Consider the following 26,208-nt stretch of genomic DNA (forward strand, 5'->3'; position numbering starts at 1 on the left):
CTTGCTCTTTGGGCTGAGGAGGGAGGAAGACTTGATTGGGGGAGGGGAGGAATGGGACGTGGTGGCGGGGAAGAGGCAGAAATCTTTAATAATTAAATAAATTAATTAATAAAAAAAAAAGAAAAGGAACTTTTCCTTTATAATACAATGGATTGGCTTGACACTAGTGGTCAGGATACCTTCTAGACTATTATATCCTTCAGTCATGAACCTCAAAATTGGGTTTGGAGAAAATATATTTCCACATAGTGTGCTCAGCTGACTGAGTATCAGTAGGGTGCATTCATTCACATTCTCTCTCCTCTAAATAGGGTCTCCTGTAGTCTAGCATGAACTCACCTAGCATGATCTTGTACTCCTGACCCTTTTGCCTCCACCTCTCAAGTGCTCGGATTATACACATATATCACCTTTCCTTGCTTTGTCTTCTTAAATTGAAAAAAAGAAGTTTCACAGTAAATTGCAAAGATAATTATGTCCCCTTACATTATCTATAATAATGTTACAATATGATTTCCCTTCTTTATCACTTCCAATAGCTTACTTAATAGCTGATGAGTTTTACTTATGAACTTTTATAGTAACGTAGTAACTATGAGGCCATTCAGAGCCTTATAGTCAAGCTCAGTCTCCTGAAACAAAATCAGAAGCAAACAGGACTGAGAGCAAGGTGTGTGTGTGTGTTTGGTTTATGGCATTTTAATTTCCTTTAAATTGTATTGACATTTAAAAAGATTTCCCAAGTATGGTATTTGATATTTCCTTTCTGGATTTATTATGATTTAGAGATTGATTTTTATTTTCCCATCAAAAGTCCTTTTTGTTTGCTTTAAAGTATTTCAATTGTGAGGTAATCACTGTCTCAGGAGAGCAACAGGAAAACTAGAACTTTAGGTTGAACTATTTTTTTCTTCCGTCTTTGTGTTCTAGATGCTTTAAACATATAATATAAGTTCTTTGTGAAAAATAATATCTGCATTTAGAAAACATACAAAAAATCTTTCTGCCCTCTTCCTCAGTACCCTCTTCTTTTTCTCCTAACTGGTTCTGACAGTTCTGTCAATTTTCTCCTAGAGACATGTTTAAGTATCTGCTAAATATACAGGAGCATGGGTATCTTTAACAATTCTTTGCTTTGGAATTGTTATATATTTTTTTTGTCTCTTTAAGTCAATTTGTAATTTTGAAATTTTTTCTTAATTTTCTGCATTTCTTACTATGTGATTTTTTATTTTTTTTTTTTGCCTGCTTAGTATTGTAGATACGCATGTATTGTGATAGCAATGACCAATCTCAGCTTGGTTCATTTCGTGTTTGGTATTTAGCTGAAAGTGTTTATATAGTTTAAAATAGCAATATTATTACCCTTTCCATAGTCATACCATGGGGAAAACAAATATTTTTACATGCGTTGAACTTTTCTACTCTAGTTCAGAATGCTCCAAAACAGTAAAGTTTGGCACTGACTTGATACCACAAGTAGAGAATTCTCAATTGCCTTTTGAGCAGTGGAGATACATTATAGCACTGTATTGAGTTACCTTCAGGCTATATGTACAAGGTGTATATGAATCATAAATGAATTTTATATTTAGATTTGGGATCCATTCCCAAGGTATTTATTAGGTGTTTGTAAACATTCTAGAAAATGAAATCCAAAATCTTAATCTTTTCTTTTTAAGCATTTCAGATAAGGAAAACTCAACCTGTATGTAGAATTTCTTAAAAGGCACAGATGCATAGAACATTGGTTCACTCATATATATATGTGTATATATACATATATATGTGTATATATATGTGTATATACATATATAGTGTTACCATTTAGATAGAATGATAATATTTTGATTTTTTTACTTTTTAATAATAAATAGAACTTTGTTTGCTAGTATTTATAATGAGGACTATTTTAAAAGACTCTTTCTTATATAAATTTTTTTCTGAGGCAAGTAATTGGTGGTGTGAAGGGTCGTAGAGTGTCTTATCATAAGTTGTATTTATACTTCCTATAGGGATTAGGAGCAGACAGCAAGAACCTGTACCCTTTCCTGCTCCCAGTTATCCAGCTGAGTACAGATGTTTCCCAGCCTCCTCATGTCTATCTTCTGGAAGATGGTCTAGAATTATGGTAAGAGGAAAACTCAATACTGTGGATTTCCATACTACTGCCTTCTCTACTTGTGTTCCAGTAGAGTAGAGGTCATGTAACAGGCTTTGAATACTCAGCATTTAAAAGTAAGTACAATAAATTGTTATCCAGTTGTTTCCTTTTTTTCTAGCTACTGCTCAGTGTAGGCTCATGATAGACGGTTAACGAGAAATGGCTCTGTTGTTGAGAGGAATGGCTAATCTTCCAAAGGACCTGGGTTTGGATCCTAACATCCACATGGCAATTTGCAACCATCTGTAACTCCAATTCCAGGGGATCTGTTACCCTTTTTGTCGTCCACAGCCACTGCATGTACATGGTACACAGACATAAATGCAGGCAAAATACCTATACACATAAAATATAAATAAATAAATCTTTAAAAAAGCAGTTATAACAGGAACGATGCTTCCTTTCATATTTGGACTTTGACCGTGCTAGTGTCTTGATAACTTTCACAAACAAAAATTAATGTTTAATTTTTGAGCTTTTGAAATAAGATATTTTGGGGGATACTGAGTAATTTTCAGCCTCTTAACTGGCCTGCCAGTGGGTACCCAGGTCTTGGAGTTCAGCCCCACACACTGCTGCCAACATTTGCTCCTTGCCTTTTTGCCCTACTTCTTTATTTCTTTCTTTAGTTTTTGCTTAGAAATGAAGTACTTTTCATTTGTGTTAGAGTATAACTCAATGGTAACATGATTGCCTCAAACTTGCAAGGTCCTGTGATCATTCCTCAGCATTATATAAGCAATAATAGTATAAAGATAGAAAACAAAAATCCAGAGTTTTGATTCTCAGAAATTGTTTTTGGTATAAATTACTGAATTGTAAATAAATGCTCTATATCAGAATATTAGGTTAATGACTTTAAATGTCACTGGGTTGACTTTTACTGGTTGGAATGTACTCTTTATCATCTTCTATATTATTATTTGAATAGTCTCTAGAGCTGTGATTCTCAACCTTCTTAATGCTGTTACCCTTTGATACAGTTCCTCATGTGTGAACCTTAACCATAAAATGATTTTGTTGATGCTTCATAACTAATTTTGTGATTTTTATGAATTATAATATAAATATCTGTGTTTTCCAATGTTATCAGGTGACCCCTGTGAAAGGGTCGCTCCACCCCCAGGCTGAGAACTGCTGCTTTAGATAGTGGTTCTAAATCAGAAAGTTATAGAAATCTGTTCATGGATTTGTATTTGTATAAGGGTGGATTTCTCCAGGTCAGAACTAGCAATTTTTTTTTTTTTTTTTTGCAAAGGGCAGATAATAATATGTCACATGTTTCAGATGTGTTTCAGCTGTTCCATTCTGATGTTTCAGTGTCAGAGCAGTCATCCAGTATGTAATCAAGTAGATAAATGTCATTATAGAAAATAGGGTGTAGTTTGAGTTTACCCCCACGACCTGCTCCAGATTATAATTGCCAATACCTGCTCCAGATTATAATTAAAAATTAAAATATTAATTTCTGTTACACAAGTACGTTTTTAAAATAAACTTGTAGATTCTATATGACATATATTAGAAAAACTTAAAATATTATAAGGGCATAGCTTCAGAATTTTGCATTATAGACATTTTTGTTTGTGGTAATAAAGATTGCACCTAGGGCCGTGCATGTGCTAGATTAAGTATTCTACTGAAGTCTTGTCAATACCTGCTCCAGATTATAATTAAAAATTAAAATACTAATTTCTGTTACACAAGAACGTTTTTAAAATAAACTTGTAGATTCTATATAACATATATTAGAAAAACTTAAAATATTATAAGGGCATAGCTTCAGAATTTTTCTATTATAGACATTTTCGTTTGTGGCACTAAAGATTGAACCTAGGGCATTGCATGTGCTAGATTAAGTATTCTACCAGAGATACATTTGCAGCTTTCTTTGACTTTTAGTTTTATGTTTTTGAGATAAGTTCTCATTCTTGGGAAGTCTGCCTAGCTCAGGGTGACCCTGAACTAATACCTGAGCATGTAGAGTACTCTTGCTTTAGTACCCGAGAGCTCGCTGTACTAACTCTTGACTGAGTTCTCTCCTGAGTGCCTGAGATTATAGCTTCCACCACCAAGCATGGCTCAGTGTTACATACTTAACATGTTTGTTAAGTATATATGAGTTTTTAATGTGCAAGTTTTCAATGAATTTTATAAAAAATGATACATTGCATGGTTCTTTTAATTATAGTTTTTCCTTGTCTCAAGTTATATGTAAATGAAAATATTATGATAATTATTTTCTGTAGCCCAAGCTGTCGTAGACATTACTTTATAAAGTCCAAATTGGCCTCTGATCACAGCAGTTCCCTTACCTTACCTCCCTAAGTGCTAGAATTACAGGCATGAACCCTTATGCCCAAGTGTTTTTTTTTTAAATGTAAAATTTGTTAATTTTTTCTGGGTAAAGAATGAGTATAGTTTTTTTGATAATACACTTTTCTTAATGGACTTACTGTTATGGTAAAAATAAAATACTGTGGTTTCCCAAGGGGTCCACAGGCCACAAGGGACACCTAGTCCCATGAGGAGTCTCGGCAGGTGAGAAACAGAGACAGGCACGCCATGCAGAGTGAGGTTAGATATTTATTTAGTGGGTTATGGAGGGGAAGGGGAAGAGCAGAGAGCCGGAGAGCAGAGGGAGAGACCTCTGGTCTCCACTGCACTGGGCCACCACTGTGACTCTTCCTGGATTCTGCCTGGACATCCCACTGCTGCCTGCATTGTGGAAATCCTTCAACCCTGGGTCTGCGGGTCAGGCCCTTTAGTGCTCCAGCAGGCCAAGTCCTAACCCTGGATCTGGGTCTGGGCATCTGTGGGGTTGGCCTGCCAGATGGGAAATGTTGACAGCTCTCCTATGGTCACAGTTTTGGGGCTGGTTCATCTATACCTGAACTAAGAGCATTGGCTCTGTTGAGCTGTTCTGGCAAGGTACAATGCCTCCACTCCCGAGTATTGTGCTGTTTGTGGGGGTGGTCAGGAACGACTCTCTCGCTCTTATGACCACAGGGCCAGCTCTCCCACCTTCCTCCAGTGTTATAGGTGGGGATGGGGGGAGGGTAATTCTCCTCTGACCCTGTCATCACAAGACAGATGTGTAATGGGAAACAACTCTCCTATGGTCAGTTTTGGGGCTGGCTTTCTCTCTCTCCCACATCTGCTCTAACAGTTTTGGCTTGATTGTGCTGCCTTGGCAAGATATAAGGCCTGTTCTGCCAAGTGTTGCAGTTTGTGGGAGTCAGGGCCAGCTCTCCAGCTCTGAAGACTACAGGACCAGATCGCCTACCTGCCTCAGGTGTTGATAGACAGGAGAAGGCAGATAGTGAATGGGGACAGTTGTCCCATGCTCACGATTTTGGGACTGGTGTTTCCACAACTGCACTAACAGGAATGGCTCTGTTTTGCTGCCCCGATGGGGTACAGGGCCTGCTCTCAGAGTGTCGCAGCTGATGGGGGTCAGGGCCAGCTCTCCCACCTGCCTCAGGTGTTGATGGGTAGAGGGAGCAACTCTCCTCTGCCCATGCTGCCACGAGACAGATGAGAAATTGGGGCCACTCTCCCACGTTCCCAACTTGGGGCCTGATTCACCCATACCTGCATGAACAGGGTTGTCTCTATTGTGTCACCCTGGCAAGGTGCAGGGCTTGCTTGCCCTGTGTTACAGCTGGGGGTGGTGGTCAGGGACAGCTCTCCCACCTGCCCCATGCTCACATTCGTTATTCCTTCTGTGTATGTAAAAATTTATATACAGGGCTGAGGGAATAAGTTAGCCTGTAAATTACTTGACTTGGAAGCATGAAGATGTGAATTCAGTTCCAAGAACCCACAAAAAAGAAAGAAGGAATGAAAGGAAGAAACCACTCTTGGCCTTGGCGACATATCAGTGTAATCTGAGCACTAGGAAGACAGAGATAGGTGGGTTCAGGGTAGGCTTGCTGACCAGCAAATTTAGGTAGTTGATAAGTTCTTGGTCAATGAGAAAATATGTCTGAAAAAATAAAAGAGGTGCCGAGTACCTGAGGACTTATACCCTGGTTGCCCCCTGGCTCCACATTGGTGTGCATGCACACAAGAGGGATGTTCAGAGGGCACCATGTGATGGTTGACTGTCTTGGTGGTGGGTGCTTTACCTTCTGAGTCTTTTTATTGTCCCCTATATGAAATGTTTTTAGGTTTGAGTTGTGGTAATGGCATATGTGGATGTCAGTAGTGAGTTAATTTTATTTTCTTCCCCAGGTTAGTGACATTGGAGAACAGCCCGTGTGTTACACAAGAACTGCTTCGCATTTTTCAGAACATGTCACCACTTCTTGGTATGTCTTAAACTCTTAACTGAGTTTTATGTGACCACAACTTAGAAGTATTTTTCTTGACTTTATAGTTATACCTTTCATTTTTTAAAGTTCCGTATATTGACAAGCAATAGTGTTTTTATAGAAATTTACATATATATTTAAAGTAATTCCCATTGATTTAAAGAAAAATGCTAAATAACATTGCTTTATGGAAAAAAATTCAATATAAATGAAGGTATAAACTAATTACAAGTTGAGCTTGAGCTTTGCCTGAAGAATTTTGTTTGCTAACTGCTCTGTATGCTGCTTGAGGAATATATTCTGAAACTGCTTCTCTATACTATGGTCTTACTCAACTTATTTTTCGGTCTTTCATTTTCATAGTTTGTTGTGCGTACTCGCCTCACCTAAGGAAGCGCTGCAGTCAGTGTCACATGTGTTGTTAGCTGACGCATGCTTACAGACCCGCTAACTATCCCACACACTGTGCATGTCGTCCCTCACTCTCACATCCTCACCCCTGCGTACAGCTGTCCTTGGAGCCGTTCCCTCAGAACTAAACAGTTTCAAAACATCACATTTGACTCTTGACTCTGAGGAATCTAGGTACTTACTTTTTCAGTCTTTTGGAGAGATAAATAGATGCTTTCTCCAATATCAACATTTATTTTGATAGTAATTAATAATAGTAAATTAGTACCTTTTTGTTAAGTAGGTACTATACTAAGTTGAAGCAGAGCCTTGAACTCATCGGTGTGGCGCAGTCTCCCACTGACATACATCCCTAGCCTGAAATTTCTTAAAAATAATACTTTGATTTTTAAAGTCATCTTAGTAAGGGAGTTTACCAATTCAGTTGCACACCTAAATTCATGGCATATTTAATTATACATATTTATTAATTATACACGGGGCAGTTTATTGACCCTTTATTTTTAAAAAATCAGTTTTTAATTATTTTGGTGTATGTTTGTGGTGTGTGCTTGTGTGTACTGATGTGTGCACCTGTACATGCACCTGTGGAGGCTAGAGGGCTATAACAGATGTCTTCCTCTGTCATTCTTGGCTTTATTTATTTGTGTGTGTATAAATGAGTGTGTGTTGGCATGCATGTGTGGGATCCATGTTCCCATGTGTGCATGCAGGCCAGAAGAGGGTGTCAGATCCCTTGGGTCTGGAGTCACAGGTGTTTGCAAGATGCTCTGCTTTATGATATGGGTGCTGGGACCTGAGCTCTGGTTCTTGTGAGTGAGTAGGACACACCTACGCCATCTTGTTAGCACTTTTATTTTTTGTGTGAGAAAGGTACTGTTACTCAGCTCAGAGCTCACTGACCAGCTAGACTGGCTGGCCAGCAAGTCTCTGCAATCCTCGCTGCTCTGCCTCCCCAACACAGAATTGCCATGTTTAGCTTTTTATAGGGGTGTGTGGATCCAGATTTAGGTCTTCATACTTATACAGTAATCTGTTTACTAAGCTATCTCTCCAGCTCTGAAATTCCATTAAGAGTCACCATAAAACATCTTTAATTGCTTTATTGAAACTTGGTTTAATATTGTCCTTAGAGAATATTTAGGTAGAAAATACCCAAATGTGGACCCCTCGCTGAGAATTTACTTATACTGAAAAATCTTTTTAGAAGTAAAAGTTCTAGTTCTGTTTCTGAAAAGTAGAAGCTACTTTGAAAACTTTAGTGGATGTGAACTGACCCAGAGCTTTGGTTAATTAAAGCAGAAACTTTTAGTGGGTAGATGACTGTGATGACTAGAGAGTGCCATCTGTCATTCACATTTCTCCTCAAATTCCTTTTCCCCACTCCAATCCTCCCTTTCCTTTTTTTTAATTCCCATACCTCATTCCTCCTCAGAACTCTCAATCAATAAACAAGAGTTTATTTTTCAATAAATAGCCCTGTGCTATTTTTCTCTGAAAGATGCAAGCATTCCCAAAGGCAGTGTCAATAGTTACTTACTCCTGATTTCTGAGAAGAAGCTTGTCTTTTAGTCATTGTAGGGAACGAAAGGAAGTATGCTGTCCACTTTCCTTTATCCTCTGGTAAAGGGCTTCTCTAGCTTGACTCTGTAAGTTGGGAGTCTTATGTAGTGCCAGTCTGGCCAGTCCCTATGCTGTTATCCTAAACTATCTCCTGAACAGGATGAAGCCTTTTCATATGACGGCTTCATATAGTGCTCTCCCCACTAAGAATTGAACGTGATTGGCCTCTATATACTTTTCTTTGTAAACCAGGAAACCTAGTATTTGACTATAAATTTGATTTGAAATGAAAAATCAGATCATATGGTTTCCTAGTTTTGTTCTGAATGAAAAAAAGAGAGAAGAAATACCTTTCCAATTGTTTTTACTAGTGAAAGACATATCATTGTTACAGGGTTTTCCAGTTTTTACATACTGACTAACTTATAAATACCGACTAGAGTATAGTCAGAAACATTTATAAAGAGAAGTATGTAAGCTAGTTTTTTTTCTTAGCTCAAGCTGGCATTGGACTAAGACTAGTCCTCCTGCCTCAACTTCTTGAGTGCTAGAATTATAAACTGTTCCACTATCCTTGTTGAAACTTAGTTTTTCATTTTCACTTGCGTATAGAAATTTTTATTTTTATTTTTCTGATGGTAAAACATTGTCAATCCTGTCTGATCTTCTGTCCTAGAGCTTCCATCCAGCTGCCTTGCGAACGGTAAGCTGCATGCTTGCTGCCACAGGCACCATAAAAAGTCAGAATCAAATTAGTAATCATGCTTAAAAACAAACTCAAGTGCTTCATGTTGCTATAGCAACTTGTTTGAACTAAAATGAATCATCATCACTTCACTTATATTTTGAACAGCTAGTTAATTTGTACTTTTAAAAAATAATTATTGTTTTGGCAGAACTAAGTTCAGAGAATCTCAGAACCTGCTTTAAGATCATCAATGGCTATATCTTTTTATCATCAACAGAATTTTTACAGGTATGTTGGAATAGCTTTTGCACTATTAATAATTATATATATTATTTTTGGTTTTGTGTGGTATCAGAAGGTGCCTTTTCAAAGTTCAGATTTTGTTGGTTACTTTAGGGGGTAAAAATTTTATTTCCTTATAAGTATTCCCCACTGCAGAGAGGGTCTGATCAGCATCCAGTTGCACTGTTACTGAACACAGAAATTGCACTATATATGTAAACATATACTCATAAATCAATGCATCAGTAAAGTTATTAGCTATAATCTTTCTTCATTCTTCCTAAGAGGGGTGTTAATTGAAACTGTTTGCTTAGACCGTTAGCATAAGACGGTAGAAGCCTTTCATTTATATTTCAGCTCTATTCTTACACACATACTGAACTTTGCTTGGATTTTAGACATATGCAGTAGGTCTGTGCCAGTCCTTTTGTGAGCTGCTGCCAGAGATCACTACAGAAGGTCAAGTCCAAGTGCTCAAGGTACTGCCGTCTTCAGTTGGTTGCTGTGTGTTGTTGGTAGGGCTGAACTGAGTGTGAGTGTTTGGAAAGTAGAGGAACTCAAGCACTTCTAGAAAGTATTCAGTGCCTCAATTCTTTGTACCAAAGGCATCACATTTGAATGTGTGCACCAATCACCTGGAGATTTTGTTAAAATGAAGTTTTAATTTCATCTCTTTGGAATAATGTCCATACTAAATTTTCATTGAATAACAATGAATTGAAAGCTTTTTTTGACAATTTGACCTAAAACTGGCAACATGTGATGCATCTTAGCTTTTTAATTGTCATTTTGATAATGCTTTAGGTATTGAACTTGTGTCCTCACACATAGGTTAGTGAGCTACACCCAGTCCACAGCAGCTTGCCTCCTAGACTCCATATGATAAGCAGGGGTAATCACCACTCTTCTGTTGAGGACAGGCCTTTTAGTTTGTTAGTCTGCATTCACTGTTATCATTAGATAGCTTTAACTTTAGTTAGCCTTGAAGTTAGAGTGGCAGATATAGTGGGATTATATCTAACTAGGAACAAATAGCTCGTAAACTATATGTATTACCTTTTTATAACTAAATTTATCAAGGGAATACTATAACATGAATTTAATAACTTATGTAAACATAAGAATATAACTATATTAAAATATATCATGATATGTATCAATACTTTATATATGTAGTTTGAAAGATATAGCTGTTAAAGTTCTAATTTCTATTTATTTATTTGTTAATTATGTATACAGTATTCTGCCTACTTATGGCCAGTAGAGGGCACCAGATCTCATTACCGATGATTGTGAGCCACCATGTGGTTGCTGGGAATTGAACTCAGGACCTCTGGAAGAGCAGTCAGTGCTCTTAACCTTTGAGCCACCGCTCCAGCCCCAAGTTCTAATTTTCTTTTCTTTTTTTTTTTTCTTTTTTTCTTTTCTTTATTTCTTTTTCTTTTTCTTTTTCCTTTTTAGACAAGGTTTCTCTGTAGCTTTGGTGCCTGTCCTGGAACTTGCTCTTGTAGACCAGGATAGCCTCGAACTTACAGAGATCCACCTGCCTCTGCCTCCCAAGAAAGTTCTAATTTCTTAACTGTGTTTTCTATCAAATAAGAGAATAAATTCTGGTTAAACAAAGTCTTACTGTCTTTTTCCTTTTTCTTCTCCCTCCCTCCCTCCCTCCCTCCCTCCCTCCCTCCCTCCCTCCCTCCCTCCCTCCCTCCCTCCCTTCCTTAATAGCTTTAAAATAGGGTTTCACTAGGTAGTTTTGGCTGTCCTGGAATTCACTATGTAGATCAGGCTTCAAATTCAGAGATCCACCTGCCTCTGCCTCCTGAGTGCTAGGATTAAAGGTGTGTTCCACTACACCTAGCTAAATTCTACTCTCTGAACAATTACGTTTATGGTGTAAAAATCACAGCATTCTCTTAGATCTTCAAGGTTGATTTTCTACCAGTGAACTCACTATAAAAATGTTTATTTCCTATTAATTAATACATAGATGCTACAAATCTAACAAAACCATTTATCACTTTGAGTGTATTATCTTTTCTTTGGTGACTACATAAATTCTAGGTGTGTGTGTGTGTGTGTGTGTGCGCGTGCGTGCATGTGGTTGGTTTGACTTAAATTTGGTATTATTGTCATTTACCCTGTGGGTCAGGAATTAGAAAAATTTTCTGAAAACAGTTGACAGTAAATGCTTTTGTCTGTGAACTGTTTAGTTGTTATCTCAAGTATTCATTATTGATATTGGTTGTGAGTTATCACAATTAGAGAAAATTGTCATGGTATCCTGATACTATCTATGTAGTTTAAAGTATTTCATTTACTAGACCTCTGTTTGTCTGTAAGTTTCTACATTACCCACAGGTCAGAATTCCTATGTGTAGATGGATATTTTTCTCTGTCCTGCCAGTCCCACTGGACCAGTTTCTCTCTGCATACCTGGGCCCCACAGCCGCTTATGAAATAAGCCCTCTGAGGCTTAATAACAGTTACAATTGTTTGGCCAATGGGTCAGGGTTATTACTGGCTAGCTCTCTCTTATAAATTAACCCGTTTCTAGTAATCTGTGTATCACCATGTTATTGTGGCTTACCAATGATTCCCTGGCATCTTGCTTCCCTGGCAGCTACATGGTGTCCCCCAGACTCTGACTTCTCTCCCTATCTTTGTTTTGATTTCCCGCCTAGGTATATTCTGCCTGGCCACTGGCTAAAACAGCTTTATTCATCAGCCAATAAGAGAAACACATAGTCACAGCATAGAAAAAGACATTGTATATCAAATATGTGCTTTATTTACTCTGATTTTAAAGGCAGCGTATTGATGCTTTTTACATTAAAGATTTAGAGGCTTTGTATCAATCACACTGGTAGTTCACTTTGCCTGTGTCTTAGCTTCTCACCCGATCTGCTACTTAGAAGGCTCTTTACTATACTCTGGGCTTGGTTCTTTTATTGTTGTTGTTGTTGTTTTTCCTTTGTAGATATGTACATAGGTTTATGTGTGTGCTGTATGTGTGTTGGGGATAGGCTTGTCAGAGGACAACTTGCTTGAGTTGGTGTGTGTCTTCTCCCATGTGGATCCAGGACATTTGACCTTGTCTGAAAACACCTTTACTTGCCAAGCCATTTTGCAAGCCCATGAAATGAATTTTAGCAGCCTGTAATTATATAGTACTTAAGTTCAAAACTGTGTTAATTATACTCAGTATATTCTAAGTGCTTAAGAAGAAAAAGCTTCTCTCTCACATTTAAGTACTTTCCAGATCATAACTGAATTGAAAGGATTTTTTTGTTTTTGTTATTATTTTCTAAGTAAAACTTTTTTGCAATATTAGTAGTAAAGTAACTGTTGAAAGCTGACTTATGAATTATTTTTTTATGAGCATTATAAAATTTCAGTAAGAAGCAATACCACTCTTGGGAATATACCCTAGAGATGCCCTATCATACAACAAAAGTATATGCTCAACTATGTTCATAGCAGCATTGTTTGTAATAGCCACAACCTGGAAACAACCTAGATGCCCTTCAATGGAAGAATGGATGAAGAAAGTATGGAATATATACATATTAGAGTACTACTCAGCAGTAAAAAACAATGACTTCTTGGATTTTGCATGCAAATGGACAGAAATAGAAAATACTATCCTGAGTGAGGTAAGCCAGACCCAAAAAGAGGAACATGGGATGTACTCACTCATATTTGGTTTCTAGCCATAAATAAAGGACATTGAGCCTATAATTCGTGATCCTAGAGAAGTTAAATAAGAAAGTGAACCCAAAGAAAAACATATAGACATTCTCCTGGATATTAACCTTCATCAGGCGATGAAAGGAGACAGAGACAGAGTCCCACATTGGAGCACCAGACTACAACCCCAAGGTCCAAACCAGGAGCAGAAGGAGAGAGAGCATGAGCAAGGAACTCAGGACCGCGAGGGGTGCACCCACATACTGAGACAATGGGGATGTTCTTTCGGGAACTCACCAAAGCCAGCTGGACTGGGTCTGAAAAAGCATGGGATAATACCGGTCTCACTGAACATAGTGGACATTGAGGACTGCTGAGAAGTCAAGAACAATGGCACTGGGTTTTGATCCTACTGCACATACTGGCTTTGTGGGAGCCTAGGCTGTTTGGATGCTCACCTTAATAGACCTGGAAGGAGGTGGGAGATCCTTGGACTCCCCACAGGGCAGGGAACCCTGACTGCTCTTAGGGCTGATGAGAGAGGGGGAGATGATTGGGGGACGGGGAGGGATATGGGAGGTGGTGGTGGGGAAGAGACAGAAATCTTTAATAAACAAATAAATTAATAAAAAAAAGTAAAAAAAAAAAAGAAAAAAAAAGAAAAAAATTTCAGTAAGAAGGATTTCGGGGAGTTCTAAGAATACTGTTTTCTTATTGTTTGCTTATGATTGAACTCTTATAAAATAAGAGGACTGGTAGTATGACCAGTACTAGATAAGAATATTGGCCTCATTACCTCACCAAAGTTACTGTCTTCATACTTTCTGTCTGTAAAACGAGGACAGCTTTGTCAACTTTCTAGGGTTGGCCAGAGGATTATTTGAGTGTGTGTGTGTGTGTGTGTGTGTAAAACACTTAAAATGGTGCCTAGCATGTGATAAGCTAATAAAAATGTTAGCTGTTTTTATCTAGTTACAAAGCTGTCTCATTCTGTAGTTAGTCTTTGTGGAAAAAAAAAAGCAGTCAAGTATACTTGTAGACTAATTTTATTTAGTGTTAGATCTCTGGCTGTAGAAAAATAAATCAAGCCAAATGTTCTTTCCACATGATTTCTTCTAAATAAGTATTTATTAAAAATAAGCCTTTGAGGGCCTGGTTGAAATGGCTGATCAAGGTAATAGCCCTTGATACCAAACCTGATGACCTAAATTGGATCCTGAGTGCCCACATGGTGGAGGAAGAGAACCCACTCTCCAGAATTGTCCTCTCACTTCCACATATGTGTTGTTGCATGTGTGTGTACACACAATAAGTAACTAAATAATAGATGAAACAAAAAGCAAAAATTAAAAAGCAATCTACTAAGTGAATTTGCCTTTTAAGGTAAGGCTAGTAATATAGCAAAAATATATATCATTGACAATTGTGTATCTAACTGGTTCTTTAAAATTAATTGATTATTGCTTTTCGGAATAACACAATCTTTAAATAAATTTGTTATAAAGAACTCCAAACATAAATACAAAACACTTCATAATTGTAGTAACAAATCTATTTATTTTTCATTGTGCTTGAAAATGGAAAAAGTAATGTCATCTATCTACTTCTTTTGTACTTTTTTGGTTGAATGAATCAATGCAGATAGTTATCTAAATATGGTAAAATTTTATAACATTTTATACAAAGTATAGATTAAAACAATTCAGTGCCAGCAGTAGATCCTAATACATTGTAAATACTTCAGTTATGTATTGAGGACTTGATAATGTGTGATTAATACTATTAAAAAAATACATGACTATAGTTGAACCTTTGTTTTGAAGTCACAGAAATGAATTAATTTAATAAATGAATGTAAAGTACTAGGAATATGCTACTTAGCACAAATAAATCTCTTGGAGTTTTGATGTAAAATGGTTTGTTTATTTTATACCTGCATTTGTAGTCTGGAGTGTTCTCTTGGAGTGTTCTCTCCCCCTCTTCTCTGTTGTAAAAGGTCTCTATATATACTTGGCTGTCCTGGAGTTTGGTGTATAAGCCAATCTGGCCATGAACTCACAGAAATCCTCTTACCTCTGCCTCTCAAGTGCAGGACTTAAAGGCGTGTGCCACCATATCTGGCTAGATTCTATTTCTTTTTATAGTATGCTATATAACAGTCTTCATATATTTTTAGCTAAATGTCACCATTAGACTAATTTCTGATAATGTTTGCAAGTAGCTTCTTTGTTCTTTGAAGCAGAAAATTACAATTTTAAGAAAATTGGATAGAAGGACCAGTATTAGGAGTCAGTTATTTAGAGCAAAGGTAGACTTTACTCTTTAACTCAGTACAGATTATTTATGGGCACAGTAGTATTCTAGAAATAATCAGATTGAAATTTTTAGCACTAGTTTGAGATGTGTTTGTACAAGTGTACCATTTTGAATTTGGATATCTTGTTTTTCATATCCATACCCATATACATTATTAAACCAATTTCATGTACTTCATTGTGATAAGGCTTATGTTGAATTAACTGTTTTATTTTTTCAATTATTTTGGTGTTTTAAATTAACTATTTTGAATGTCTAGTTCTGTAATAATAGATGACAGCACCATTTATGATGCTCTACATATCTCTAAGCACATAACAGGTAGAGTACATTTATTCTTCATGTAAATATGATGATAGTGCTGTTTTTTTTCATTTTTGCAGACAAAAAAATAAAGAACAGAGTTAAATAAATGGTTTGTCTAAAGTCAGACAGCTAGTAGGTATTCGAGTCACAATATAGACATTCTTATGAATATTAAGAGCCACATTCTTAGTAATTTTTCGTTAAGTGTGGGGTTAGATCAAGACTGTTTTCTTAGGAAGAATTTAAAAACCTGCATTTTTGGTTTAAAACCAATCTCTTGAAGGTATATTATGAAAATAAGTAGATTAAAAACTGAAGTGTAGCAAGTTCTATTTGTATTGGCACAATGCTGACTAAAAACATAGATGATTGAAGGCATGTTCAACCATGTGGTGAAATACTTTGCCAGTCTCAAATGAAGAAAACCTTCATAGCTCTACAGTGATTTTATTTTTTTGAGAATATAAGTCAATAAATAGTCCAGAATTTTTTTTTCTGTTTAAAGGGTGAAAGAAAACTGGAAATGAATTAGTGAACCAAATTAATAAAAGTAGTTATCAAGCAGAAGTAAGAATAGTTGGAAGCTAGCGTTTAGAGCAGTGTAAATGTTTTACATGATTTAACGTAATAAAAGGGCTAATTTTCAGTACTGTGAAAACACAGTAAAAATAATAATCAAAATTTAAAAGTTAGTAAAAACTTTTAAGAGAAAGTGTACGTATTTATTGTAACATTGTGGCAATTGCCTAAGAATATATCAAGTAACTTGATAAATAGTAAGTGTAATGGATATAATATAAAAGCCAGAAGAAAAAGAGCAATCAAATTGACATTTTGTAATGGCACTGCTTTTAATAATACTGCTATTATTTTAAAATTAAAAAATTTGAGACTCTATTCATATATGTAGATACATGTGGTAGAAACAAGGTTATTAAGATCTATAATTTTCATTCCAAGAAATATAGAATTGTTCTGTGTGATTTCCCACTTGTATCTCAAATTCAACATGTCAAAACACAACACAATGTCATTGTTATTCTTGGTACCACAGTTCTGTTCAAACACAGGGCTGGGAAAAATGTAAGAATTGTGTATTTTGATCAACTTCTTTTTATGTTACCAGTTCTCCTTTTACACCTTTCTTGTGACTACCTCAAAGTTAGACAGTGACATTTTTTCTACATAGTATTTGTTGTTTTATTTTTGCAACAGGGTCTCACTATGAGCCCTCGCCGGCCTGGAACTGGCTGTGTAGAGCAGGCCGACATTGAATTCACAGAGAGCTGCCTGTCTCTGTATCCCAAGTGCTGGGATTAAAGGTATGCACCAGCATACCCAGCCCTCTGCAAAATACTTGAGGACCGTTACTTCTCTACCTGTGGTTCTGAACCTCTTGACTTCAAAGATTTTTCCCTGAAGTATTTATTGCTTCTTTGTTCAATATTGGCTATAATTTATATGAAGACAATGTATAAATGATAGTGTTAGATTGTATTTAATATATGTGAATGTTTAATTTTGTCAAATGTTTTTTCGGCATCTAATGAAATGATCATATGGGTTTTTTCTTTCAGTTTATTTATATAGTGGATTACATTGATAGATTTGCGTATGTTGAACCAGCCCTGCATCTCTGGGATGAAGCCTACTTGATCATAATGGATTTTTTTTTTTTTTGATGTGTTCTTGGATTCGGTTTGCTAGTATTTTATTGAGAATTTTTGCATCGATGTTCATGAGTGAGTTTAGTCTGTAATTCTCTTTCTCAGTTGAGTCTTTGTGTGATTTTGGTATCAGGGTAACTGTAGATTCTTAAAAAGAGTTTGGCAATAACTCTTCTGTTTCAATTATGTGAAACACATTAAGGAGTATAGGTATTAGCTCTTCTTGGAAGTTCTGGTAGATTTCTGCATTAAAATCATCTGGTCCTGGGCTTTTTTGGGTTGGGACGTTTTTGATGACAGCTTCTATTTCCTCGCGACTTATAGGTCTATTTAAATTGTTCACCTGGTCTTGATTTAATTTTGGTATTTGGTACTTATCTTTAAAAATGCCCATTGCTTTTACATTTTTCAATTTTGTGGCATACAAGCTTTTGTAGTAAGACCTAATGATTCTCTGAATTTCCTCAGTGTCTGTTGTTATATCCCCCTTTTCATTTCTGATCTTGTTAATTTGAGTTTTCTTTCTCTGCCTTTTGATTAGTTTGGATAGGGGTATGTCAATCTTGTTGATTTTTTTTTTTTTTCAAAGAACCAGCTCTTTGGTTTCATTGATTCTTTGGATTGTTTTATGTGTTTCTATTTTGTTGATTTCAGCCCTCAGTTTGATTATTTCCTGTCTTCTACTCCTCCTGGGTGAGTCTACTTTTTTTTTTTTTACTAGAGCTTTCAGGTGTGATTTTTAGTCTCTAATGTGTGCTTTTTCTGTTTTCTTTATGTGGGCACTTAGTGCTATGAACTTTCCTCTTAGCACTGCTTTCATAGTGTCCCATAGGTTTGGGTATGTTGTGTCTTTATTTTCATTGAATTCAAGGAAGTCTTTAATTTCTTTATTTCTTCCTTGACCCAGGGGAGGCTCAGTAGTTGACTGTTCAGTTTCCATGAGTTTGTAGACTTTCTGGGAGTGGAATTGTTGTTAAATTCTAATTTTATTCAATGGTGGTCTGATAAGACATAGGTGGTTACTACAATTTTTTTGTATCTGTGGATGCTTGCTTTGTTACCGTGTATGTGTGTGATCAATTTTCAAGAAGGTTCCTTGAGATGCTGAGAAGAAGGTATATTCTTTCCTGTTTGGGTGCAATGTTCTATAGATGTCTGTTAAGTCCATTTGATTCATTACATCTGTTAGTTCTCTTATTTCTCTGTTAAGTTTCTGTCTGGTTGACCTGTCCATTGGTGAGAGAGGAGTGTTGAAATCTCCTACTATTAGTGTATGGGGTTTGATATGTGATTTGAATTCTGGTAATGTTTCTTTTACACATGTGGGTGCTTTTATATTAGGGGCATAGATATTCAGGATTGAAACTTCATCCTGATGAATTGTTCCTGTTATGTATAAAGTGTCCTTCTCCATCTCTTCTGATTGATTTTAGTTTGAAATAAATTTTGGTAGATATTAAACCTTTTCCCAACCCTTTACTCTGAGGTGGTGTCTGTCTTTGAGGTTGAGATGTGTTTCTTGTAAACAGCAGAATGTTGGATCCTGTTTTCATATCCATTCTCTTAACCTGTGCCTTTTTATAGGTGATTGGGATAGGGTAAATAAAGAAAGCCAGTAGCAGGGAAGATGCCCCGCTGGATGGCCAGAAAAGTTTAGGGAATTGGAGGGGGCCTGGACTCCGTTTCCCGGGATTGTCCGGCTGGGCAGCCACTCACTCACCACTCCGGATGGATCTCCTCAGTACAGGAGCAAGGCCTCTTCCCCTCATGAGTTATTAATGATAGAATATATTTATGACTCCTTTTCACCTCCATCCAGGTAAAGTTAACTCATGTTTCTTGCTAGATCTGTATTTAGTATTTTAGATGTTTTTCTGCTCAAAGTGAGATGTGTAATTAGTGGTGATTATTGTCTCCCATATAACTTGACCTTTTCAATTCTGGGAGATTAGTAAAGATCCTTTTTTAAGTATAGATTTTGGTCAACCTGTGACAGATGCTTCAGCTTTGTATGTTTTAGATGCAACAGCTATTGGTTACTTTACTATCCTTGAAAATCTGTCTTCTAGGGCTCATTGATGACTCCTCTCAGCCCCTCCTTTAATAGAGTTGTGGCCTTTCTCCTATTCTGTGTTCTGAAACTTTACTGAGCTTCAGTTATTTTTTTTATATGTGGGATAAACATATAATGTGTCTCGTTAGTTCTAGAGTCAGTCTCACATAATATTCTCTATATATTCATTGGTCTTTGGACACGTGGAGTTTTCATTGGACTTTCCTCCAGCATTCTTTTCTTCTTCCTTTTTAGTCTTTATTGTCTTTCATCTTATGTTTAGCTTTGCCTTTCTCTTTTCCAAAGGTGTATGGTTCTGCTCTTTTGCTGTGCTTTTTAGATGGCAGAAGTGAAGAAGTGGTGTATGATGTGCCTCTGGGCGTTTCTTAGCCCCTTAGTATTTAGCTTTTTCTGAGCTTGATGAGTCATTAAAGTAAAATATATGTGCATTATTTCTGATAACTCATTGGTAAACCTAAAGGTAGATTCATTTTTAGCAGTAATGGTATCATAACCAGTTTTTCCACTAATAAAAACTTTTTTTTTGGTTGGGTGTGATGAGACACGTCTGTAATTCTAATATTCAAGAGGCAGAGATATTATTCAAAATCAATAATTTGAAGGTGACTTAGCCTACATAGCAAGATCCTGTCTCAAAGAGCCAGAGAAAGAGAAACAAACCAATCAGAGCTAAACATAACAAAACTCAACACCACTACAGAAGAGTGATTGAGATGTCTTTTGCTGCATTTGTTTGTGGGGCATTTTAAGGATGCTTGTTTATAATGCAGTGGTCAGAACTTCTTAAACTACATGTGTCTGTGTTACGAGAGTATGATTAAATGTGATTGCAAAGTGTATTGCTGTACCTAAAACCTGTTTATTTTATACCAAATTGTAATTTTTAATTATTTTGTGGAAGTTTGTCTAGTGTCAGAAAATTGCATATCTCATGAATGTGCTTTCAAGTTTCTTCTGTTACTTAACTTATTGACTTTTACTAATCTGTATTTGGTATGAAACAATGAATTGTACTGTTGAATATTACCATGTGCCTTTCTGGTTTTAGGTTTTGGAAAATACCCTTAAAGTGAATCCAGTATTAGGCCCACAGATGTTTCAACCAATTCTGCCCTATGTTTTCAGAGGTGTTATTGAAGGCGAGGTAAGATTCCTTTAAGCTTCTGGGGATAACATTGTACTCCAGGTTGTAGCTTTAATTATTCTCCTTTTGCATAGGAAAAACTATCTTTTTCTCATTGATAATTGTGAAAGAAAAGGTTTATTACTGGATCATATTTAGTTGGTTAAAATTTGAGGATAGTTACAAAATTTGCCATTTGTTTTCTTGTATAAAAAGTATAGATTTTTTTGTGTCCGTTTTAGTGTAGGATGAGTTTGCATGCGTGTGTGTGGCTTGTGAACGAGCTCTCATCTTTATGCTTGTACAGCAGACAGTTTACCCAGTGAATCATCTGTCCAGTCCCTAATTTCAGCTCCTAAATAATCTGTGTAACAATAAGCAGTAGTGATATAAATATTCATAAATAAATTATACATTATAAATATATAACACACATATAGTCTATAATTATTTAGAAATTTTTTTAAGAAGTTAAGAAATATTGATAGTTGATGCTGCATAGAGCAACACAAAGGGGAATGTCAGTTTATATCCCTGAAGGAGAATGTTATTTTTTAATCCTGTTTGTACTATATTATTGATTTTTTTTTTTTTTTTTTTGGTTATAACCTGTTTCTTAACACGATTTTATATGCCTGGTATTTTAATTGTGCAGAGGTATCCAGTTGTGATGTCCGTCTATCTTGCTGTTATGGGTCGAGTGTTACTACAAAATGCCAGTTTCTTTTCTTCACTTCTAAATGAGATGGGCCGTGAATTTAATCAGGAGGTAAGAATCTGCATACTTAAATTTAAAAAAAATTATATAAGACTCTGCATATTTAAATTTTTTATTTAAAAGTTTTTGTTTTCATTTTACCTACTAACCACAGTTCCCTCGGCCTCCCCTTCTCCTTTTTCCACTCACCTTTCTCCCCCTATCCACTGCTCAGAAATGGTGAGACTTTTCTGGGGAATCAACAGAGTCTGCAATATCAAGTTGAGACAAGACCAAGCCCCACCCCTGTATCAAGGCTGAGCAAGGTAGCCTTCCATAAGGAATGGACTCCAAAAAGCCAGTTTATGCACTAGGGATAAATCCTGGTCCCACTGCTAGTGGACCCACAGATTGCCTAAGCGACAGAACTGTCACCCACATTCAGAAGGCCTAGTTCAGTCCTGGTTAGGTTTCCCAGCTCTCATTCCAGAGTTAGCGAGCTTCCCCTAGCTCGGGTCCACTGTCTCTGTGGGTTTCCCCATCATGATCTTGACCCCTTTTGCTAGTATAATCCCTCCTCCCTCTCTTTAAATGAACTCTTGGAGCTCAGCCCAGTGCTTAACTGTGGATCTCTGCATCTGCTACCATCAGGTACTGGGTGAAGGTTCTGTGATGACTGTTAGGGTGATCACCAACCTAATTACAGGAAATGGGCAGTTCAGGCACCTCTCCACTATTGCCAGGAGTCTTAGCTGGGGTCATCCCCCCAGGAGTTTCCTAGCACCAGATTTCTCCCTAACCCCATAATGGCTCCCTCTATCAAGATAGCTCTTTCATTGCTCTCCCTCTCTGTCCCTCACCCAATTCAACCATCCTGTTCTTTCATGTTCTTCTGTTCCTTCCTCTTCACCTCCTCCCCATACACTTCAGTTTACTTTGGAGATCTTATCTATTTCTCCTTCCCAGGGGCATCCATGCATGTCTCTCTTAGGGCTCCCCTTGTTACCTAGCTTCTCAGGGGTATGGATTGCATCCTGGCTCGTTTTCTTTATGTGTAATATCCACTTATGAGCAAGTACATGCCATGTTTATCTCTCTGGGTTTGGGTTACTTCACTCAGGATGGATTTTTCTAGTTCCATTCACTTGCCTGCAAATTCAAGATGTCATTATTTTTTACCACTCAATAAAATAGATCATTTAATGTACATGATCAGTTTTCTTGATCTTTACTGGAGAGAGAGGGGTGTCTATCAATGGGCAGCTCACTGTGAATTTTAACTCTACAAGCTCCTTTCTCAGCAGTATCTACCCTTGTGTTGGGACACGCCAGGAGCATCTTTGCAGCACCCTGACCCAGTCATTCCTGCCATTCTGTACTTTGTGCTTAGTGTACCTTTAGTGTTTTTCTAGCTGTTACAGGGAATCATTTACTTCTTTTTCTTTGAGATTCAGCCTGTTGGGATTGCAGCTAGTCTGGTTCTTTGAGAGGAGGTTTAGCAAATCAGACTGGCAAATTATAGAACACTAAACAGTAATCATTCAACTGAAAAACAAGTCAACTATCATTTAAATACAAACATGTGTCCTTTTTCCAGTGTGCCAGGAAAAATGGTCTTGATTGATTTATTAAATAATGTTACTCATTGGCTACATAGAGGTTTTTAATACACTTATTTGTCTCTCGTGATCAGCTGGAGTCAGTTTTTGGTTTTTCTTATTCTCCAGACCAAAGCTTGTCTCAAATTCCATTCCATCAGTTTTGTGTTTGTGTAATTGAACTTTAACCATGTCTTAGGTTTTAGATGTTAGCAGCACTTACTCATGTGTAAATAACATTTCAAATTGAGATGTTTTCTTTCTTCCAGATGGACCAGCTTTTAGGAAATGTGATTGAAATGTGGGTTGATCGATTAGACAACATCACCCAACCTGAAAGGAAGAAGCTGTCAGCCTTGGCTTTGCTCTCACTTCTGCCTTCTGATAACAGGTAAAGAATGGCAGGTCTGTTCTCCTTTCCTTTTCTTTCTTTCTTTCTTTCTTTCTTTCTTTCTTTCTTTCTTTCTTTCTTTCTTTCTTTCTTTCTTTCTTTCTTTCTTTCTTTCTTTCTCACACACACGGATATATATGCACATATATATTTATGTTTATGATCATTTTTACCTGCATATGTGTCTGTGCATCATGTGTGTGATACTCTTGGAGGCCAGAAGAGGATGTGGGTTCTAGGAATCCAGGTCCTCTGGAAGAGCAGCTAGTGCTGTTAAACACTGAGCCATCTTTCCAACCTAAAGCTGGTTTCTTTTAAAGCATAGTTTGGTGTGGTGTGTTATACCTGTAATCCCAGCATTCTGGAGGCTGAGGCAGCCAGGGCTGTAGCAAGAATACCATAAAGGAAAAAAAGAGTAAATAATAAAATAATTATTCAGATGTCTTTGAGTGTCCAAGATGCATGCTTCCTGGGCCCAAAGTTGAGTTTAGTTAAGCGCAGATAGCAAGTTCTCGGGGTTTTTTTGTTTGTTTGTTTGTTTGTGTTTTGTTTTTGTTTTTTGGCTATCTTCACTGTTGAAGCAATTCTACAAGGAAACTCCCAGTCCCATATTTAGTTTGAATTTTTAAAGACATAAAAGCAATTCTGTAGACTTGATAATGTATGAGAAAGATAATCTTGATATCCTAGATCTTTATAGTTTAGGGAATTTCTAAAGAATCATTGCCTAATAATGAATTAATGGCATGAGTCCACTGTTTTGTTTTTGTTTTTTTGCAGTTGTTCAGTACAACTTCCTGTGTCCCTTCTATTTTAACAGTTCCGTAGCTAAAATAATTTTCAAATTCTGGATGTTCAGTTTGAATTTCTCTGCCTTTTTAAAAGTCTTTATTATTTACACATAGAGAATAATATTACTCTCAGCTGATTTTTTTTAATGAAAATAATCTCTGGGCTTATTTACATATACTTTCTTTTAATGCTTTAAAAATAAATTTATTTAAAAGGCATAGGATAAACTAAAACTATAACTTGTAGAAATAAATGATAAACATCTTTTTGGTGTTTGCTTTCTAAATTGGTGATCCACTTTCGAACTTCAGAAACATTTAATACATATGTTTTTAAGAGCTTCACACAGATGTGTTCTTTGAGATGATGAAGTGCTTTAAAAATTTGAATTTTGGGGCTGGAGAGATGGCTCAGAGGTTAAGAGTACTGGTTGCTCTTAGAGGCTCTGAGTTCAATTTCCAGCAACCACATGGTGGCCCATAGCCATTCATAATGAGACCTGGTGCCCTCTTCTGGCCTGCAGACATACATACAGGCAGAACACTGTATACATAATAAATAAATCATTAAAAAAAAAGAATTTGAATTTCCACCGGGCAGTGGTGGTGCAAGCCCTGCACTCAGGAGAAGGCAGAGGCAGCGGATCTCTGTGGGTTCGAGGCCAGCCTGGTCTACAAGACTTAGTTTTCAGGATAGGCTCAAAAACTACTAACAAACCCTGTCTAAAATAAAAAAAAAAAAAAATAATGTAAGGTAGTTGAGTGATATCAACTGGTATTAGTAAAGCCACAAAATGTGTGCGTATGTGTCTCGCTTTCTTAGAGAATGCTTTGTAATCAGATTTTCTGAAAAATCAGATTTACTATGCTTTGATTGGGCATACTTTTAACTATACTTTTCGCAAAAATAGTGTATGCAGTGTTTTATTTGGGAATTTAATTTTAAGAATTTTCCAAGTCATTATATATTTTTATAAACTTCTTAAAGCATTTATTATTTTTTTTTCCCTTTGTATATTCATTTGTTTGAAGGCAATGTCTGACTGTGTGGCACTGGCTGGCTTCAAACTCAGTATGTGGACTAGGCTGCCATTGATTCTCCACTTCCTCCTCTTGACTCCTGCAATTCCAAGTGTATGACACCACCCCTGGATGTTTGAGTGATTTTTTTTTTTTTAATACATTAGACTGTTGTTTTCTTTTAAAATCGCTGCTGCCTTTTAATCCATGATTGTCCTATCAGCAACTGCAACTCCATGGTAACCGCAGCCTGAGGGAATTCTGTTCTCTTAGGCACTGAATCTTTGGAAGCTACTAATGGAGCTTATCTTAATCTCTGTCCCTCTAAAGAACTCAAGATTCAAATGTTGAGGTGAAATTCTGCTCCTCAGAGAGGCCAAAGAGCAAGTAGCTCACCTAGCTCACCTTCTCTCCCTCATGCACACTCCAGAGACCCCTGTGCTTCTCCTCATCCCTCCTTAACAATCTTTTCCTCCCTGCCACTTTCTGTCAAATAGTTGCTGACTCAGCCTTCTGACTGCAGGTGGATTTTATTTAATTAAACACATCTTTGCATCATTAAACAAATGTTCCAGAGCATAGACAAAAGTAATACACCTTAAAATATTCTACAGCATTAGACTAATATTTTCAGTTAAAAAAGTAGGTTCCAAAGAGCAATGTTTTGTTGTCTAATTAAGAAAAAGGCAACAAGGATAGGTGCTTGAAGCAGGGTCTGATGGGCTCACAGGGTAGGAGGCTAGAAGTTCAAAATCTTGTAGACTCTCCTCTTTCTGTCTCCTGCCTTATGACTTATGATTTGACTGACCTCATTGTTCCTAAGTGAATAATTGACATAGTAGACTTAAATTTTCATCTTTAAAAAAATGCATTTATTAGCCGGGCGGTGGTGGTGCACGCCTTTAATCCCAGCACTCGGGAGGCAGAGGCAGGCGGATCTCTGTGAGTTCGAGATCAGCCTGGTCTACAAGAGCTAGTTCCAGGACAGGCTCCAAAGCCACAGAGAAACCCTGTCTCGAAAAACCAAAAAAAAAAAAAAAAAAGCATTTATTTTTGTTTTAGATTTTACTATGAATGTAAGGCCATTTTCATGCAAGTATATAATGTACTTGAA

General features: G+C 36.8%; 1 protein-coding gene across 7 annotated transcripts in view; it reads left to right on the forward strand.

Moving 5' to 3' along the window:
* Ipo11 (importin 11) overlaps nt 1–26,208 on the forward strand; it is a 148,201-nt gene that overhangs the window by 74,743 nt on the left and 47,250 nt on the right. For 6 of the 7 annotated variants that reach the window (XM_057789847.1, XM_057789850.1, XM_057789848.1 and 3 more), the window contains 8 exons: nt 2,016–2,131; nt 6,401–6,477; nt 9,131–9,157; nt 9,351–9,430; nt 9,823–9,903; nt 20,523–20,618; nt 21,253–21,366; nt 23,162–23,283. In XM_057789847.1, the coding sequence (XP_057645830.1) occupies nt 2,016–2,131; nt 6,401–6,477; nt 9,131–9,157; nt 9,351–9,430; nt 9,823–9,903; nt 20,523–20,618; nt 21,253–21,366; nt 23,162–23,283 (713 nt within the window). The remainder of the gene's footprint in view (nt 1–2,015; nt 2,132–6,400; nt 6,478–9,130; nt 9,158–9,350; nt 9,431–9,822; nt 9,904–20,522; nt 20,619–21,252; nt 21,367–23,161; nt 23,284–26,208) is intronic. The other variant, XM_057789846.1, reaches the window with a different exon arrangement.

Source organism: Chionomys nivalis, chromosome 15 (genome assembly GCF_950005125.1).
Source record: "Chionomys nivalis chromosome 15, mChiNiv1.1, whole genome shotgun sequence".
NCBI classification, from domain to species: domain Eukaryota; kingdom Metazoa; phylum Chordata; class Mammalia; order Rodentia; family Cricetidae; genus Chionomys; species Chionomys nivalis.